This window comes from Microtus ochrogaster, chromosome 16, assembly GCF_000317375.1.
Source record: "Microtus ochrogaster isolate Prairie Vole_2 chromosome 16, MicOch1.0, whole genome shotgun sequence".
Lineage (NCBI taxonomy): Eukaryota > Metazoa > Chordata > Mammalia > Rodentia > Cricetidae > Microtus > Microtus ochrogaster.
Window position 1 is genome coordinate 13,847,489 of NC_022018.1, and position 17,799 is coordinate 13,865,287.

Consider the following 17,799-nt stretch of genomic DNA (forward strand, 5'->3'; position numbering starts at 1 on the left):
GTTCCTGACAATTAACATGTTAAATAAAGCTTTGTTTCAGGTTTATTTTTCTGGACCTCAGCATTTCAGTTTAGAATTTAAAAGGTCTGAAAATAAGAATGAAAAAACATTGATCATTATATCTTTGATAACCTATTCTCTTTGACTACAGTGTTCAAATGCAACAGCATCACACACTTGCACATGTGTTCTCTCTCTCTCTCTCTCTCTCTCTCTCTCTCTCTCACACACACACACACACACACACACACACACACACACACACACTAAGCACAAATCTGATATCCTAGTAAAGCATGCTGCTGGTGGCAGATGTTTCAAGTGCATTCATGTTGACAGGAGGCAGGCACAGCAGTCTCCTGGATTAGTGTCATGACAGAAAGGAGAGCCTTAGCATGGCCTAGCAACATGTTTGTATGGAGCAGATACTGTGGAGTCAACAGTGTATAGGATGTCTCAGTAGCTAATTTTCCCCCTGGGTGATATCATTCTTCTTTGTGGTATGTATACCTTAGAGTTATGACTTTTTTTTTCTTTTTTGGCCAGAAAAGGGATTTTAAATAGCAACACATGAGCCAACTGTTGCCCAATGAAAGTTATATGTTGACCAGTTCTTGGTAGAAGGTGATCTGGATCCAGCATCTGTGGAGTTCTGGTTAATTAACTCAGCAAGGAGATTCAGATCGGTAAACCTACATACTGAGTCTGGGTTCCTTCCATTGCTAACAGTTCAGTGTGCATGGCTTAGATACTGGTTCCTCAGTGCAAGCACTCTTAACAAAGCTACAGTGATGGTTACAAAAGATTACCAGGTACGAGCCATCTGGTCCAGGACGGATGGAATCTGCAATGTTAGTTCTTTCCTTTCCTCCTTCCCTGTCATTAGGAAGAGAAGATGCCTGGAAATTTAGTCTAAGATGAAAATGTGTGAGAGAGCCATATGGATCCCCCTACACCATCGCTGCTCAGTGAGATCAAGTTCTCTTTAAGGAAGAGAACACTTTAGAAAGGGTGAGCGGGTTGGGTGACTTGGCTGCACAGACCACCCTGTTCTCATTTGTGTTTGTATGGTTGAGGCACCTGGTGAACTGAGGAGTGATGTGGGAGTCCCCACTTGGTGCTGTGATTACCATTATGAATTAAAAAAACTGCAGTGGCCTGTTGATAGAGCAGAACTTAGGTAGGCAGAGAGGACTGGACTGAATGCTGGGAGAAAGAACGGTGGATACTGAGGATGCTATGGAGCTACCACTGGAGATAGATGTGCTGGAACTTTGCTGGGAGGCCACAACATTGTGGTGATATACAGATTAATATAAACAGGTTAAATTAAGATGTAAGAATTAGCCAATAAGAAGCTAGAGCTAAGGAGCCAAGCAGTGATTTAAATAATATAGTTTCTATGTGGTTATTTTGGTTCTGGGTGGCTGGGATGAATAAGCGGCTGCAACAATTGGCATCCAATGTGGCCAACTAAATCCACTTAAAAACATAAGAGAGCTTGAAAAAGGGAATTCTAGATAACAAAATACAGAGCTTAACACAGCTTCTTGCTGTTTGCTGGTAGCAGGCAGCAGCTCCTTTAAGAGAGGTCTTACTGAAATGGAAATGCAGGGAGACTTTTGTCCTGTGTCACCATGGAATTACAAGGGAAATCTAGGGTTAGGGACTCTTGACCATTGCTCAAGTGACCCAGAGAGTGCTCCATCATCCCCTGCTTCTTCTCCAGCTGAGCCTAACTCTCAGTTCTACTGCAGAGGCTGCAGAGCACATGCTGGGCCACCCAGGGTTCAGAAAAGGCTTCATCTTATGCAAAATGAGGCCAAAATCTGAAATCTTGTGAGTCGCCTGCTTCCCTTTTAAGGAACATTAAACACACACACACACACACACACACACACACAAAACAGGTGGGTGACACCTTTAATTCCAGCATTTGGGAGGAAGAGGCAGGCAGGTCTCTGTGAGTTTGAGGCCAGACTTGTCTACAAAGCAAGTTCCAAGACAGGGTTGTTATCCAAAGAAACCCTTCTTGAAAAACCAACCAAACACACACACATACACACAAACACTGTACATGTACATGTTTGTGAGTGTTCACATGAGTTTGTATACAGCATCAGGTCAGAGGGCAGCATTCAGGTGTTTTCTTCAGTGGCTGTCTACCTTGGTTTTTCTTGAGATGGGGTCTCTCATTGAATCTGAAGCTTGCCAGCTAGTTGGTAAGGCAAGCCACCAGGATCTCCCTGTGTCTACCTCTCCAGTGCTAATATGAAAAGTGTGCGCCATGGTGCCAGCTTTCGCATGAACTCTGGGAAACTGGACTCAGCTCCAAGTGTTTGTGCAGTGAGCACGTTCCACCTGAACCATCTCCCCGTGCCCTATTCCTTTCCTATAGTTATATTATGGGAGGGATGGGCCTTGAGTTTGTTTAGTTTAGTTCTGGGGTTTAAACTATGTTTAAATGTTGCATGCTACCCTGAGCCACAGGACAGGATCTCTTTTGACTTGTTTTCATTGTCTCGGACTTTGCAAACCTAAGCAGCATCCCTCTGTATTCTAACCTCCTCTAGCTGCTTGCTGCTCTTTGCTGGTCTCCAGAGAAAAAGTGGCTGTTGCTCATGTCTGAGTAATACAGCAGCCTGGATGGGGAGGGTGTGGGGGTGACTACTAGAATCGGTGTTGGACAGTACTCGTTTGCTAATGAGGCATAGACTCTTCTGGAAACCGTGAGAGAACAAAACTGGAACTAAGGGCCAAACTAGTTGCAAGCTTCACACTCCCTACCTCCCACTCCCACTGGTGACTGGAAGCAGAAAGCCTCTCATCTGTGATTCCACCACAAGGCTGTGTTGTCTTCTCTCTGTGCCTTCTGCATCACTTTCCTGGTCTGTTCCATATACACAGGTAAAGCCCAGGGTGACTTCTGAGGAAAAGAATTTGATCGGCTTCGTCATGCCTAGCTAGCTATTGATTGATCCAGTTGGGGGAGAGCTCACAGCACCCCAGTACTTGCCATACTCAAGCTCCACTTTCCCCATCCACCTTTAGTTTAATGTTGCAGTATTGGGGATAAATCCCGGAGCCCACTGATCTGTCCTAAACAGCGCCCTCTCTTAAAGCCTTAGTTCTCTCCTGTCCTCACAGTGGTATGCCCACGTGGCTCTTCTTGTGTGTTACGTATATATGATGCTTTTTGGTTGTTTGTTTTCGAGACAGGCCTACGTTGGCCATGCACTTGAATTTACTATGTAGCTGAAGATGACCTTGAACTTCTGAGCCTTCTACCTTCACACTTCAAGTGCTAAGCAATGTCACCAAGCCCATGCAGTGCTGGGAGTGGACCTATAACTTTTTATGTGGTAGGCACGCCCTGTCCTCAGATTCTGGATATGCAGTTTTTGGCCCCTAAGATATACCTTGTATACTAGGCATAGGCTGAGTAGTCCAAGCACATTGTTTTCAATACATCAGATCATAGGGTATCTAATACCAGTGCCAACAATTTCCATTGCCTTTTCAGCAGTGAGCATGTGTCTGAGGGGAGGCTGCATTGTCTGAGGAGATTGTTAGTGGGCAGAGAAGGTTTTCAACAAGAACCTGATGACATAAACATCAAGAGAAGCACCCCTTTAGAACCAAATAGTCTATATATAGGAAGTTAGAAAAAAAAATACCAGCCTTTTCATGTCTGTTTTTATATTCACTTACTGCTGTGATGACCCTGAACAAGAAATAGAGATTTGATGTTTCATTTTCTTCAAGGATTATTGCCTATTGCAATGGGAAATAGCAACCTATCACACGCACGCAGCTTGCTCGCCACAAGCTGCTAGGATGGCCACAGCAGAGGTGATGAATGCGGCTGCTTCACCTGAAGGAATCTCAGTGTCTGCTATTTTGCTAGGCTAAGTGGGTCTCTCCTCTTCACCTCCCTGCCTCTCTCGTTAGGACACTTCTAGCATGAGATTCTGCTTAGCTTAACTCAGAGGCTCCGCCATTGGTAACCATAGCCATTGCTCCACATTTTAGTGAGGTAGGTAAGAGAGGTTTAGTCCTATTTCCCTAGTTGGATAATATGCTCCATCTGTCATGAAGAGTATCAGTTCCCCCTAGTAGAAGCCAACTTCATAAAATGTAAATTGGGAAATAATCTGCTTTGGAAACTTGCGTATAAAATGAACTTAAAGGGGGTAATTTGCCTATTAATAGCGTTGTTTCTGGCTGGAATCTCGGTTCACAATCTCATTCTCTTGTGGCTGAGTTTTATTTTGGATATGCAGGCATCTCTAGAAGACACATTCTTGGGGGTCACGGGAGGGGAAGAACTGATTTTGTGTTTCCCTCTGTGGCCTTCCATGAGGTACTGGAAAGAGCAGCTGTCTGGGTAGTGCAATAGGAGAGAGAGTGCCGTGCCGTCTTTACAAGGGTCCCCTAGTGGTGTCACACACAGTTGTGACATTACTCAAGAATCCATAGCTAAATCATTAAAGCGGGAAAGACACGGAATTTTCTCTTGATTTTAAACAGAAGTAAAGAGACACATAAATTATCTCTTGATTTAAAAAAAATAGTTTCTAGTTCTCACCAGAAGAACATGAAACAAGCACAGATCATGGGATAGCGGGGTTTCAGAAGCTGCACAGGTCACACGCCAAGGGCACATCAATGCCTAGTGGACTGACATTCTTAGGCAGCCCAAAAGAAATCAAGGAAAGGAACAAACCAACAAGTTTGGCTTCTGGGGACCGCCTATACCACTCTGCCACCCCACCAGCTCCTTTGGCATCTTAGTTAGGGAAAAGGCACCTGCCTGTTCCTTCTAGATCAGTTTGCTTCCCAGAAGGTGCCTGGGGTCACGTGGTACAGGTCAGTATTGGCCAGAAGTCTGAGAAAGTTGAGGTCATGTGCCTACTTCTCACAGTTCCCCAAGTTCCCAGCTCCTCTTCTCTGCCCTACAGCCTGTATCATCCCCCATCTGCACAGCAGCCACAGTGATCCAGAAAAGCATCTTTATCCTGCTGTGACCCCCATGACTCCACTACTACCACCAATCTTGGATGGCGTACTTCCTCCTATTGTTTCTTATTCTCTCTTGTGTTTTCAAGACAGGGTTTCTCTGTGTAGCCCTGGCTGACCTGAATCACACTATATAGACCAGGCTGGCCTCAAACTCAAGAGATCTGACTGTCTCTGCCTTCCAAGTGCCGAAATTAAAGGCGTGTATCACAACATGTAGCCTCCTGCCTTCTCCTTAGTGTATGTTTCCTTCTGGATTATAAACACCACGAGGAAGGAAGTCATGTCTGTCCGCTGTCTCATTCTGTCCTTTGTCCCAAGCAGGAATGCCTGGAGCATAGTGGGGGGGGGGGTCTCATGAGGATTCACTGAACTGTGCATGAATGTACCGCATGATTCATATGTGTACTTCTATCATAATTCTCTTGGGTTATTTACTTCACCAATTAAATCAGGTGCTGTTTGGCATCTCCTAGTGCTGACATTCTTCTGATCTCTGGACAATACTCCCCCCATCTTTTATGCTCAGGAAATACTTTCCATACTCCCTAGCATAGCAGTCTAAACAGGTAATTCACAGCGAAATTCAATTAGGCAGTGTGTGGATGCGGGTATTGACTGTGAATTAGCAAGGGAGATTAAAAAACAAAAAGCTGGACAACTTACTAAGAGTCTCCTGCCTCAGAAGAGAAATAATCAACAGTGTTATTAACGTCGTCCTCACAGTGCTATCCTACTGAATTTTTGCTTGCTTTGTTCGTTGTTTTGATTTCTTTCTTTCTTTCATTTTTCAAGACAGGGATTCTCTGTGTAGTCCTAACTGTTTTAGAATACATTCCATTGCCCAGGCTTGCCTTAGACTCAGAGCTCTGCCTGCCTCTGCTTTCTGAGGGCCAGGATTAAACCACCATGCCTAGGAAAGATTAATTTAATTTAATCCATTTGTGTGAGTCTGTGCCTGCATGTGTGTCTGTGCATGCACCATTTACATACCTGATACTTGTAGAGGCCAGAAGAGGAGTCCCCTGGAACTGGAGTTACAGGTGGTTGTGTGCTGCTCTGTGGATCCTGAGACTTGAACCTAGCTCCTTTGGAATAACAGTCAGTGAATATTATTAACCCTTGAGCCATCTCTCCACCCCCTGGAGGGTTCTTTAGAGAATACCGTGAAGCACAGGTTGTATCCAGTTTATCCTGGTGCGAGTCTAATATCCACACTGGGCACCTAGAACTGTGCCCAGCCCCAGCTTCTGTGCGTTAACAGTGCGAATCTGTTTGACGAAGGTAACAATTCTCCATTATCCTTTCCCACAGTGCAGGTTTGTCCCCAACCTGCTTGAAATGGCATTTATAGGGTAGATGTCCAGTGACCACAATTCTTAGTAAGCTCCTCAAGGACATTTTGTTTTTTGGGAATTGACACCACTGACTCCCAGAGTAGTCCTTCTGATGGCTTTCTTCCTGGACACAGCTGGCATTGGAAATACATGGCAATGGTAAATAAATTGATGATGATGATGATGATGATGATGATGATGATGATGATGATGATGGTGATGATGATGATGGTGATGATGGTGATGATGATGGTAATAACGCTTTCTTTACAATGTCTTTTGCAGACAAAAAGCCCCAAGCTGTCCCACAGTCCTCAGCCTCCCAGTTTGGGAGATCCAGTTGAGCATTTGTCAGAGACATCTGGTGACTCTTTGGAAGCCATGTCTGAGGGAGACGTCCCAAGTCCTTTCGCTAGAGGAAGTCGGACTCGAGCGAGTCTTCCCGTGGTGAGGTCAACCAACCAAACAAAAGAAAGATCCCTGGGTAAGCTTCAAAAGACAGTTTCAAGTGCCCCGTTCTTACTGCATGTGAATGTTTTTATCCTTCCAACCATTTGCCCCTGGACTCAGTTATACAAACGCTGATGCTGGGAAACTTTGTTGTTTTATTATTGTGATAGTTTCCCATCAAACTGACAATTTCTGGAGATAACTGGTGCATAAAGAAGAAAGATTTATTTTGTTTTACTGTTTTAGAGAGCCCAGTGGTTCTCAACCTTCCTAATGCTATGACCCATTAATACAGTGCCTCATGTTGTGGTCACCCCCAACCATAAAATTATTTTTGTTGCTGCTTCATAACTGTAATTTTGCTATTGTTATGAATCACAATGTAAGTATCTGATATGCAGGATATCTAAAATGTTACCCCAGTAGGGTTGTTACCCACCGCTGAGAACCATTGCTTTAGTTCATGTTTGACTGGCTCAGTTGCTTTGCTTTGGGGCCTTTGGGATGTCAGTGTTTACGAAGCAGCAAAGTTGCTTACCTCATGGCTGCCAGGAAGCAAGAAGGATGCTTGCATAGCCCTAGTCTATTGCTTTATTCCTGTGAGGAGAACAGACGTCATTGGTGGGACGTGGGGTAGAACAGAGCTATGGCTGGGGTGCAGATAGGGAAAGGAGGGGACAAGGGTCTCCAGTGTTCTTTCTTCTACTTGGCCACACTGTCTTAGGGTGTTATCACCTCCTAGGAATGCTGCAGGCTGGTGAAGAAGTCCTTTTTTGCTGATATGTAGGCTTTTGTGGGGACATTGAAGAGCCAAACCAAAGTGAGCCTCAGGATGAGCTGATTTGTTTTCTGTCAGCCTGACAAGAGCCGGAGTGATCAGTTAGGAGGAAGCTTCAGTTAAGAAACTTAAATGCCTCCATAAAATCAGGCTGAAAGCAAGACTGTGGGACATGTTCTTAATTAGTGGTTGATGTGGGAGAGTGTCATCGTGGGTGGTGCCAACCCTGGCCTGGTGGTCCTGGTTTCTATAAGAAAGCAAGCTGAGAAAGTCTTGTGGAGTGAGCCAGTAAGTAGCACCCCTCCATGGCCTCTGCACTAGCTCCTGCCTCCATATCCCTGCCCTGTTTGAGTTCTTGTTCTGACTTCCTTCACTAATGAACAGTGGATGTGTGAGCCAAATAAACCCTTTCCTTCCCAAGTGGCTTTTGGTCATGATATTTCAACACAGCAATAGTAACTTAACTAGAACACAAGTGCTATCTATGTGCTGAGGAACTGGCTGAAGTCCAGGCTGTTGCTTTTGGTCATATTTCATCACAGTAATAGTAACTGTTATGATTTTTGCCTGCGGGTCCTGAGCAGCTTGTGGCAGAGTCCCAGTGCCTGGTCCCGAGCAGCGGGGGCTGGGCAGTGGGTCCAGGTGACAGTGAGTCCCTGGAAGGTGCAGGTTCCCAGTGGCAAGCAGATGGGAGACGTGTGGACAGACACATAATACAGAATAGAATTGGATATTTATTAGTTGAGTATTGCAATGGGAAAAAAGGGGAGGAGGGAGAAGAGGAGAGAGAGAGAAGAGAGGACAGAGAGAGAGAGAGAGAGAGAGAGAGAGAGAAGAGAAGAGAAGAGAAGAGAGGACAGAGAGAAGGGGGTAGCGGCAGAGGGAACAGTGGGAACCGAGAGAAGCCAAGATGGCGAGAGGAGGGGAGGGGCTGTAGGGAGTAGGCGTGGCTTGAACAATCATAACAGTAACCTAGCTAGAACACAAGTGTTATCCATGTGCTGAGGAACTGTCTGAGGTCTAGACTTTCTCGGGCTGGGCGCATTCTGAATCGTCTAGGATTAGCAACTTTAGCCACCACATCTCTAGTACCTGCCAGTGTTCTTAGACCAGGGAACACCAGGGAACACCGAGGGGTGAACTTCCAGGTGAGCCTCTTCTCACATCCCAGACCACACCGCAGTACCAGAGGGCACAATGGTTGATGTAGACTCTCAGCATGGCTCAGGCAGTGTGAGGAGCACTAAAAGCAGAAAATACAGCCTGCTCTTCCCTCCTGGTTTCTTGACAAGGACAAGGGCTTCTCAGGTGTGGCGCTCTCCTTTTAACAGATTTTCCCAAGAGGCAGAAGATCTCTTTATGCCTTTACCCTGGTAAACTCCCCTCTCCCCCTAGATTAGAAGTTCATTTTTATTTTCCTATGCCTTTATGCCCCTTCTTAGCACCATAACAAAATGTCAGGCTTATTGGTTTAGACTACCTTGCTCACTGCGCTGGTATTCCATGTGTCTCACCTGCCATCTTAAGAGTTTCAGGCATGTGGAATTGCGGATAAAGAGGGAACAGCAAAGGTGCCTATATATAAGACAATTGCGTTCCGCCATGTAAAACCTAGCAAATTGTTGCCGGAAGATTATGGAGATGATAGGTGTAAGTGGGTACCTTGACTTTGTTTCCTTGTTGTAGAGAGCAGCCAGAGAAACTGGATTCAGATGGTATTCTAGCCATTCCAACTAACCACAGGCAAAACAACAAACTAAACAAAACAAGGCTAGTGTCAATGTGTGGTTTCAGTCACTGTCCTAGCTACCTTAAAAGATACATTAGTGTTTATATTATCAATACGATTAATATTCTTTACTTTCACCCAGTCATTTGTATTGTTGTTGTTTGTGTATATGTGTTCGTGGGTGTAGGATATATGTGTGGGTGCTGGTGCCCACATGCCGTGGCATGCATGGGGAGATCAGAAGATAACTTTCCTGAGTCTATTCTCTCTCCCTACCTTATTTTAAAGACAGAGTATTTCCTACTGTTTTTGCTGAACTGGCTACTCCACGCTGGCAGGCTCATGAATGTCTGGAGGGTTGGTGGGGTTACAGATCCCTGCCAAGTGCTTTTCTCTACCTGCCGAGCCATCTCTCTAGCCCTCTGCTGTTTATTTTAATTGTCCACATATACGAAGCACAGTATGGAGTGTGCTCATACACGGAAATGGTGCATTATGATCGAGTAACAACACCTGCCATTTATTTTATCATTTCGTCGCTAATTAAATCTTAAGTCCAGATGTGATAAGTCTGTGTACTTTGGGGGTGCACTGTGATGCTTTGTCACAGGTACACAATGGGTCCTGATTGCATCAGGGTAATTAATATTTCTATTGTCTCCTTATCACCATTTTCAGTTTTTTGCTTTTGAGTCCTTTCCTTCCTATTATTCATAAAACAAAATTGTTATTGTGAGATCGGGCTGTTGGCAGCTTTGCACTCCAGGCTGGTGAGAGGCCCTGCTGATTCCTACATCAGTCCAGTCTTAGAGTGTGCGCCACTGCACTTGGTATCACAGTTAACATTCCACTTCAAGCTGGGTGTGATCCTGTACACCGGAAATCCCAGTCCTTGGGAGGCTAAGGCAGGAAGAGTTTGAGTTTGAGTAAATTCCACACTTTGAGTGTGGGTTACATAGTGAATTTGAAGCCAGCTCGAACTGCCTCTTCTTCTGTTTTTATTTTTATATACAAGAGTCCTTGTTTGGCAGATAAGACAAGGTCACAGGGAATACTGGTGTGTGTGTGTTTGTGACCTGATAGTTAAATCACAGAGTCAGGAAATCCAAGCCCTACACCCCGTTAGCTCCATCTTACATCTCTAGGATGCCCAGGGGCTGGCATGCAACTTGGGGACACACTACTCAGGCCAGTGAGATGGCAAGACCTTCCTGTGGCCACCAGGCTGCAGCTTCCACCTGGATCAAAAAGCCTTCTGCTTTCTTAGCCACAGTCACCCTTGAGGCCTAAGAGAGACTGGCAATGGAATTTCTCCTTTGTGCTTTGCCGGAAATGGGGAGGGGAGGGGCGGGGAGGGGGGTCAGGCCTCTGTGAAGATTGCCCCTGCTTTGCCAAATAAAGTAAAGATAAGAAGCTCCTGTGTGCCTTCCCCCGTCCCTGGGAACCTGAGCCTGCTGGATAATGGACCCTTTGTCTTCAAGGGAGGAATTTCCTCTGGCGGCCACAGCAGCTGGCCTTGCAGGTGCATACCTGCCCAGCACAGGAACCCAGCCTCCGGCAGAGAGACGAGCTATGAGGCAGTGATACCCACGAAATTACTGAGGGGACATTTCTGGTTGGCTGTGCTTCTGCAAAATGCTCAGCCTGAATTTAAAGCCAATCTTGCTGTAAAGTGCCTATAAACACATGGTCACAGCAAATTAGGGATATTCAATATTCAAGTTCAGTTCAGTCACTTCGATAAGGGGCACTTAACTTGTGAAATTTTTAACTTTCAGAGAGAAACAAAGAAACAAAGGGACACAGGGGGAGGAGAGGACAGGAGCTGAGAGACACGAAAAATTTCCCCAAAGGGAGGCTACCTGTGGCCTCAGAAAATGAGGAGGGCATTGGGCCAGCAATGTTACTGCTGCCCTTGAATGCCTCCTTGTGGCCAACTTGGTAATTTCTCTGGGATACACCTGGTGTCCAGGGAGCTTCCTGAGGTTGATAAGGCCTTGAAATGAGGGGGGAAATGTGAGTCACCATGAATCTGCAAACACGATCTCCTTTTCAAGGCCCTTTCCTGGCCTTGCCTTTAAGGAAATCCCCTTGTGTCTGGTTAATTCAGACACGCAGAGGAATGGTCCCCAGAGTGCGAGTAAGCAGCAGTGACACCCCTCCCCCACGTCACAAACAGCCCCAGAGGCATGACCTTGTAAGCCCACTAGAAGCCATGTGACTTTGGTTATCTCTGTGCTGTCATATTGAGAATTTTAATACATCGTCATCATATAGATGAGTAGTTTTCAACCTGTGGGTCTCAGCCATCAGAAAACACGCATTTCCGATGGCCTTAGAAACCAGAACACCACTAAGTAGCAGACTTACAGTTATGGAGTAGCAACAGAATGATTTTATGGCTGAGGGTCGCGGCATTAGGAAGGTTGAGAACCACTATTCTGGTTGTATCCATTTATCTTGATTGTCAAAGACTCCGCCCCACCTCGAAATCAAAAACTTTTAGGCCAGGAGTGGTGACCCAACTGACAGGCTTACCCTGATGTATCGCTGTCACCCGCAGCCCCTAGTGGGTGCGAGAGCTGCCTCTTGCTGTTATTCTGCTGCAGGGCTGCGCATTCAACGCTAAGGAATTACTGGCTATAATAGAAAGTGTTTTCTCTGCCCAAAGATCTTCTGCGTTCTGCCCACTTCCCCTTCGCTCCCCACTAACTTCTGGCCTCAAGTGAGCTTCCATGTTTTCTTGTGGTTCATGTCCTTTTAGCACTGAACAATATCCCATCATCTAGGTCCGCCAGTTTACTCGTCCATCCTCTGCAAAGCATCTTGGCTGAGTTCAAGTGTAGATGGTTATGAATAAAGCTGCTGAGAAAATCTGTGTGTAGGTTTCTTTGAGTAAATTCCAGATAGCAGGATTATGGATTATATGGAAAGGTTTCTGTTTTGTTTTGTTTTAATTTGATTTCATTGTGGGTACCTTTAAGGGGCAGGGATAACTCTTTTGTTTTTATGTCTGTGTGTACACACACATGCACATGAGTGCAGCTGCCTGCAAAGACCAATAGAGGATGTCGGATACTCTTGTGAGTCACCCAGTGTGGTTACTGGGAACCAAATTCAGGTTCTCTGTGCAAGCAGGATGCTTTCTCAACTGCTGAGCCATCTCTCCAGCTCCCACTGCGGGGTCTGAATTAACTTTGAGTTTCTATCTTTAGATCAAAGTATCACTTCTAATGATTGCTGAGGTATTTGTAGAGACCTTGACCTGTGCACTAGGGGCTATGTAATGGATTATTAAAGATTGTTGCGGGACCCCGAGTAGCTTTCTGTGGGATCCCGGCAGGCAGGCAGGGGGCACGGGGTCCCCAAGAGCAGCCAGTCCTAGGCAGGGACTATGCATGAGACCATACTGCAGGTCTCTGAAGGTGGCTGGTCCCCGACAGTGTCCTCTGCAGCGAGCCATGGGCGGGCAGGTGGAAGACAGACAGATAGGCACACCATGTAGAGTGAATTTGGATATTTATTTAGTGGTTATAAAAAGGAAGGGAGAAGGGCACAGAGGGAGAGAGAGAAAAAAAAGAGGGGAGAAGTGGGGAGAGGCAGAAGCTGTCTCCTCAAGAGGAAGATGGAGAAAAGATGGAGATTAAGGCTGCAAGCAGGGAGGGAGTGGCCATGGCTTGTCTCTTAAAGGGACAGAACAGATAATTACAGGCTGTACCTCGGAGATTTTATACCATTACCTCCCCAGGTGTCACCCCCAGTGTGAGCTACAATTGCTGCCTGCCCCCGTTACTTCCCTGTTGCTGTGACAAAATGCCATGACCTGGAGCAGCTTATATATGGAAGAGTTTATTCGGGCTTGTGTTCCAGAGGGAGAGCCCACAATGGCAGAGGGGCACAGTGGCAGAGAATCCGAGCTCACTTCTCTGCTGCACACAGGAAGCAGAGAGTAACCTGGAAGTGGCCTAGACTATAAACTTCCCGAACCTGCCCACAGCCACTCACTTCCTTCAGCAAAGCTCTGCACTCTAGTTCTCAGAGTTCCATAACCTCCCCCCAACAGCTGGAGACACCAGCTGGGGACTAAGTGATCAAATGTAGGTGCCCTTGAGGGTTTCCATCAAACTTCAACGGGCTGAGTGGGGAAACCTGTTCTGGCTTACACTTCTATATGTAGCAAACTTTGTCATCCTAGTCCTTCTTAGGCTATATGGAGGCTTGGCACCGTGATGGTGGAGTCTCAACTGGATAGTCCTCAAACTTCTTCCTCCCTGGAGAAGAAGAAACCTTCACACATTTGCTTGGAGATAAGACTGCCAAGTTTTTAATTATTCTATGTGAATAATCTATTGTTTCTATTGCTTCTCTGTTTTTTAGAGTGGGAAGAATTTTGAGGGGCTAAGCATGATTCATTCTGCTAGGGGCTTCTAGCACATGTATTTGGAGAGAAATTGAAAGCAATAAGACATATATAAATGCATGTGTATGTATTAACAACATGTGTTCACATAGCCATAAATGTAAGCTGTTCTCTGTATTTGCTAGTTCTGAGTCCTCTGATATAACCATCTGCAGACCAGAATTCTCCTGAGACTGTGGGTGTAGCTCAGTAGTATAGTGCTTTTCTAGTGTGTCCAAGGCCCCAGGCTCAATCCGTCCCTAAAATAAAATCCTCTGAAAAAAAAATAAATTGTATCTATGCTAACTGTGCACCATTCTCTAAACAATACAATAATTATTTAGGTAGATTTTAGGTTGTGTTAGGTATTCGGGCCAATCTAGAGATGTTTGGAAGTCAAGAGATGTGTGTGCATTATAAACAGATTTTATCAAATTATATATAAGGGACTTGAGCATCCCTAGTCTGTGGTGTCTTATGAAATCTGGGCTATACTCCCCTGTGGATGCTGAGGGGCAGCTACTGCAATGAAAGATAGGAACTTCTCATTTGAGAGAGTGAGGTGCAGTCAGATGATGTCTAAGCCAGGCCCTTTCTAATGCCGAAGGCTGGCAAAGAGACAGCGACAGGAAAGAAATGTACTTGATAGCTCTGGTTTATTGCACAGCCGGGTTCCAAAGACCTCAGCCTGCTTCACTTCCATCAGTCAGTGTGTTCCCAACCTGCTCCTACCATTTGAGTAAACACTCACTGACCTTCCCGACACAACTAACGCCATTTCTCCTTCACCCTCTTGTCACTGGAAATAGAAAGGGTTAAAAGAAAGCCAGTCTCCCCCAATGTGAAAACCACTTTCCAGTAGAGTTTGGTTTTTGAAATAATTTCCGTGAAAAATCAGGCCACTGATATTAGGTCTGCAGTCTTAATGATGGAGTAGTGTCCTTTTAATCATGGTGCCTGTCTGGAATGCAGCCGTCTGTAGGGTTGGTGTCTGGCTGCTCCTTAGTTGGCCTTCGGGGAAGGGTAGCCACAAGCTGTCCCCACCCCTCGATGTGCCCTCAGGAATTTGCAAATGATACTCGTAAAAGCAGAAGCAGCAACTTCCTTCTGAAGCAGCCAGGCTTTGGAGGGCTGACCATACCCCCAAAGGCACAGCCTTTGAGAGCAGGCCTGGCTAAGCAGCCCAGCAGAGGGCCTGCCCTGCCTGTAAACATAGACTAACGGGATAGAAGGGTTAAGGCTGGATGGAGGACCAAATCTGCATCTGCAGGACTGCACTGCCTCGGAGGTGAGAGCAGAGCGGAGGGTGGAGAAACGCGCTCCTCCATTGTTTCGCGGCTTCTGCTTTGTGTGAGGCAGGGTCCATTCTTGCTCACTACTGTCTACGTCACGCCTGCAAGCCTTCAGTCTTCGGGGGATTCTTCTCTGCTTCCCATTTCCCCGTGAGAGCATTGGAATTAGAGATGCATACTCTGCCCGCAGCCTTTATATGAGCCCCTGGGATTTGAATTCAGGTCCTCATACTTGTACGGCAAGTGATCTGCCTGCTGAGCCGTCACCGTGGAGCCTGATAGATAAAACGTTTTTGACATTTGTTTTTCCAAGTGTTGTCAGTGATTGCCATGGACTGTCATACTGGGGTGGAGAGATGCTGGCTCAGCAGTCAAGAGCACATACTGCTCTTTTCAGAAGACTGTCTTCAGTTCCCAGCATGAATGGGCACCCGTGTTCTTGTTTGCATACCCTCACACGGAAACATGAATACACGTAATTAAAAATAATAAAAGTTCAAAAGAAATGTAATGTTATAAAACCAGAAAATTCAAAAAGATGGTCCTGCAACAGATCGATAGGTTTGGGTGAACCCGTAATCGTTTTAGGGTACTGTGAAAGCAAGTGTCTGTGTGCTTCCTACAGCGTCCAAGGTTCAGGGTCCTGGCCTCAGCGCACTTGGTCAGTGGCTGTGGTGAGGGTATGAGTCACACACTCCCATCTTCCTAATGTGCGCCTGCTCTATTACTGAGGCTGGAAAATGGGCTGTCCTAGCCCACCGAGCATGCTCAGATCTGATTGGTGGGTAGCCAGTAAAGTAGCTGAGCATGGTTTCAGGTTAGCACCCATACAGGATACTGGCATGGTCTAGGGTCCAGGTAGAGGGCTGCCATCTTTGTAGCTCTGAGGATCTGGCGTGCCCAGGTGGTGTGACACTACTGCGGTTCCTGATAGAACCAGGACTTTAGCACCTGCGTGGGGTGGCAGGTTGTTTGGGCAGATTGTGCTGTAGCCCGGTCCTACAGGGAAAATCCAATTCCGTGTTTCTGTAAGCCTTTAATACGGCTGTACTGACCTTAACTAGCAACAGATTCAGTTGTTTGCACTTGCATGCTGACTGATTTTTCTCTATTTACATATTGTGTTGCCATAGCAACTTTGTTGCCGGGAAGGTGAAAGCCTTGTAAGGTACAGACTAATGCCATCTAGAGGCAGGTTCGTGAACTGCAAGAGAATTCACTAGCGGTCTAAGGGGTGTTGGAGAGTAGTTTCATGAAATGAACTGATGCTAAATAAAACAATTAAAATAAAGTAAAATTCTACACACATCAAACAGACTGAGCTATATACCAAAGACAAAGGAAGAGAAGTTATAAAGTTAGGAACAAATTTTGCTCTATAAAGCAAGCTTTCTTGCTTTCTTAAATGAACAAAAATAGGGCTCTTAGTCCTAAATGGGATATCTTTACCAAAACCTTCCCTTTGCGACCCAGGGATCTATGCAGATGAGGAGGCAGAAAGACTGTAAGAGCCAGGCATGGAGATGACTCCAAGGAAGCAGCATCTTCCGGACACAGCAGAGCTACTGCCAACTTGAACACAGAGACTCTAGCATCATGCCCAAGACCTACATGAGGGAGTCTAGACATAATTCCAGCACAGAGGAGGGGTGCTAGGTAGTCAGAGCCCCACCCTCACCAAGAATCTCTTTGTGATCTACACCTGCTGGGAAAGGGAAAATTGGTTTTCTCCAAGTGTCACTGGGCATATAAACCACACTCCTGGGCAGGTCCCATACCCAGGAGCAGTTGGCCAACACAAAATGGATTCTGACTTTTTTGTGTGCATTTTTTGTTTTGTCTTATTGTTTTATGTTGTTTGTTTGGTTGGTTGGTTTTTTATTTTTTGTTTTGGAGAAAGAGAGAGAAAATGAAGGGTGACTAGCTCGGTGAGGAGAACGTGGGAGGAGTTGGGGGAGGGGAAAGAATATGATCAAAATACGTTGTATGAAAGAATTTCAAATAAAAAAAAGAGAAATGTTATCTTCACTCTTGGTTTTCTTACATTTGGTAAAATGAATACCCTGAGAGGCTTTTATAAGCTGACTTGATCTTTAGTAAAAGGTGGATTTGGGGATGGCAGTTAACTTCCAATGGGATTGCTTCAGAACTCCCGTCCATGATGATACGAGAGGGTCACCTGTCTGTGCCTCGTGATTTAATATTTTTACGTATGAGGTGAATGCAGTGTGGGAAAGTTGCTGCGAACTGATCCGCTTGCACCCAGTTCAGCTCCAGGGATGCTTATAAGAAACTGCATCTGTCCTTAAACAGTTAGCCAGACATGGCGGTGCGCACCTGTAATCCCAGCCCTGGGAGGCGGAGGCAGAGGCGTCTCTTTTGTGAGTTCCAAGCCAGTCATGGCTACACAGTGAGGTTTTGTCTGGAAGAAAACACATTAGATATCATTAGAAGTCTCATGCTGTCAAAAGTCTTGGCTGCGACTCTAGACTTGATGTCTCAGATGTCATGGCGATTATTCTGTCGGCACAGACCTCGTTCTGTGCCTTTTGCAGTTTGAATGGGAAACATCCCCACAGAAACTCCTGTGTTTGAACATCTGATCCTCTGCTGTTGCTGCTAATTAGAAAAAGTGTGAAGTCTGTGAGAGATGGAGACTGGTGGAAGAAGTGGGTCCCTGCGGGTGCAGCTGAGGCTTCGCAGTCCCGCCCCATCACAGCATTCTGCCTCCTGTGTGGGATTCCGTGTGACTGACCAGCTTTCTGACACACACACACACACACACACACACACAC

General features: G+C 45.8%; 1 protein-coding gene across 7 annotated transcripts in view; it reads left to right on the forward strand.

Moving 5' to 3' along the window:
* Positions 1 to 17,799, forward strand: part of Kiaa1217 (KIAA1217 ortholog) — a 295,596-nt gene that overhangs the window by 143,575 nt on the left and 134,222 nt on the right. For all 7 annotated transcript variants that reach the window (XM_026782971.1, XM_026782972.1, XM_005354733.3 and 4 more), the window contains exon 3: positions 6,642 to 6,840. In XM_026782971.1, the coding sequence (XP_026638772.1) occupies positions 6,642 to 6,840 (199 nt within the window). The remainder of the gene's footprint in view (positions 1 to 6,641; positions 6,841 to 17,799) is intronic.